Raw genomic sequence first — 2,736 nt, 5'->3', positions numbered from 1 at the left:
CAAGCAGTAAAGGAAAATTATGGACGGAAAACATCCTCAAGAAAAAAGAGCACTGGTAAGTCTTCTATTTAGATGCTTTAAAACAAGCATTAAACAATTACCCTACAAATTCATCTTCTTTCTTTTTGGCCCCTGGTAGTTGCCATCTATCATTCATAATAATGCAAAGTTAAATTTTTTTCTAGTTCATGTTTCCACACTGGAAGCATAAAATGAAACAATTCATAAAGAGCTAAATAAGTTTAATACTTGGATGCTAATTATAGATCCATGAGAATAGAGCGTGCTCAGGTTTAACAATAATTCAAACGAGTAAAACTCTTGTAATGGACCGCCTACCTGCAGTAAGAACTACTACGCACAGCTACTACTAGATTCTACCACACACATATATATCAAATAGAAAAACCAAATTTTCTACTTTCAGTAAGATTAGAAAACAAAAGCACGAATAAGTTGAAAGAAAGGTTTACAAACTCAGGTTGCTGATGGCGTGCAGCAGTTGATGGGAAATGAACCCGAAGCACCCCCATAACCCTTGGCTGCTGTGCCCCTAGCTCAAAAGATCATAAACTATGCGACACTCCAACCACAAGTCTTCTTCACGGAGAAGACAAGAATAATTCTTGTGATTGGCCTCGATTTCCTTTCTAAATCGAACTATTTTTTTATGTCAACTTCCTTACGTCTTCTTTCAACATTCCAGCTCATTCAATTCGACCTTTCAATATTCTCTTTTGTATCTTTAACAGTCTTGAATGAAACAAGGCTCCCTACATGGTTAACCATTTCGAACCAAGATGGAAGCCCTGCAATTCTAAGCTTCCTCAATGTCATGGTCCTGGGACTATAAGAAAGCAAAGCTTGATAATTATGCATCAAAAGTTCTCCATTTCCCTGAAAGCATTGAGTTTGAAGATATTTGATGATGTCCCACCCCAGATGAAAACTTATGGAGAAAGATTTAACCCAAGACTCCTTAACACCATAATCCTTCATAATCCACAAATCAATATGTTCATGAAATGAAGGGGCCGTGATTGAAAGACACCCACCCAACACTACCAATGACAAACCACGTCCACCATCTACAACCATTTCAGGATACGGTATGACTCCAAATAGTTCATTTGCAATATCAAAAGAAGCAATGTGCTTGGCGGGAAATAAACTGAGTCAGTGTAGAGCTCCACACACAAATGCTTCAGAAGAAGCCAAAGCCGATTGCTGCGAAGGGATTACATAAGGAACCTTACCTTTATCTCTCCAAAGCCCATCACCTAAAGTGTACACAAAAACCCTAGATACCATGAGAGGTCCAGAGGAATTAATAATCTCTACTAACTTATATTCGTTTCTTGTTGGGTTAAATCCAAAACCCATCACCAATCCACTAATTTTCTGTGATGGGTCAATCCGATTGGGAAGTTTAGTGCAACATCTAGTGAAAGGATTGCATATATAAATTGTGTCTCTGTTCATGCAATCAACCAAGCAGAGGAGACCATTACAAGAACTGATCAATCGAAACTCTTTGAGATCGGGTATTGAAAAACTGACCTTTTCACAAGTGGAACCCAAAGTTTCGTTGTGTTCTAGAAAGTAGATTTGGCTGCGGAAGGCGGAATTGAACCAGAGGGTAGAGCTGAGAATGAAACTAGGGTTTTGCTGGGAGGATCGATTGTTGAGGTGGGAGTGAATGAATCGAGGGTCGCGTGCTATATTGCGCCAGAGTTTGCATACGCACCTGCATCGCGTGAGGGTTTTGATGGGCAGCCTCGAGAGAATGTCGGTCACGAGGTCGTCTGTAAGTCTATTCATCATCTCCCTTTGCTGTGGGTGCGTGGTGGCTGAGAAACGAAGACAAAGGAAAGAGGGAAAACGCGGAATGTCCATGTTTCCATTGGTTTAGTATCCCGATTTAACACCGTGTTTGGAATGATGTGATTTTGTGGGATTGAAATTTAAAAGGGAAACTATACGCAGACAGAGTTAGGAGTACAAAATAATAAAATGATTTATTGTAATCTGACTTACTTTTTAGGTTGTCAAGAAATATACATTTTTCTTGTTTCCTTATTTAATAAAATTGATTAATTATCAATATATATATCAAAAAAATGTTTTCTCGAATTATCTTTTCAAATTGATTTCATGTATATTTTTAGTGAGACCAAATTTATAAGATTATAGAATAACAAAATAAAATAAACTACCAATAAAAAACCTATATTATTTTGCTAAGAACATAACTGATATCACATTATTCTAATAAAATAATGTAACAAGTACTAATATTTCATTCCTAAAACAATGATCATCTTTATTATAAAGTCAAGGAAAGAAAAGGAATATTGCCTACAACAATAAATCATATGCCTTACACTATAAAAGTTTATTACAATTTTTATGTTTCAAAAAAATGTTTTTTGTCTTTAACTAGACTTTTACACTATAATATTTGTACGTTTATTGGTAGGTTTATCTTATTTTGCTTTTAAATTTTATTCCATAAATTTGTAAATTTGGTCTCACTACAAATGATATATGACATTACTTTGAAAAGATAATTGGGGAAACTTTCTTTCATATATATATATATTTTGATAATCAAGCAAGGAAACAAAAACCTCAACCACAAAAAAAACAAGTCATATTGTATTTGGGACTTTAATAATAATTCTTAATGTATTTGTAATTATTTTGTTTAAATCAATCAAATTGAAAAATAGACTT

At 34.9% G+C, this 2,736-nt stretch overlaps 1 protein-coding gene across 1 annotated transcript; it reads right to left on the bottom strand.

Moving 5' to 3' along the window:
* Positions 1-391: 391 nt before the first annotated feature.
* LOC132279173 (F-box protein At3g07870-like) lies at positions 392-1,946 on the bottom strand. Its single transcript, XM_059781107.1, has one exon. It carries the CDS (start codon positions 1,894-1,896, stop codon positions 1,177-1,179), a length of 720 nt encoding a protein of 239 aa, XP_059637090.1. The 5' UTR covers positions 1,897-1,946; the 3' UTR covers positions 392-1,176.
* Positions 1,947-2,736: the final 790 nt, after the last annotated feature.

This window comes from Cornus florida, unplaced genomic scaffold (assembly GCF_030987335.1).
Source record: "Cornus florida cultivar Cherokee Brave unplaced genomic scaffold, ASM3098733v1 CherokeeBrave_3.0.0_Hap2_Chr10, whole genome shotgun sequence".
In the NCBI taxonomy this organism is placed as follows: domain Eukaryota; kingdom Viridiplantae; phylum Streptophyta; class Magnoliopsida; order Cornales; family Cornaceae; genus Cornus; species Cornus florida.
Note: the sequence above shows the minus strand (reverse complement) of the source record. Positions and strands in the feature narration are given on the sequence as shown.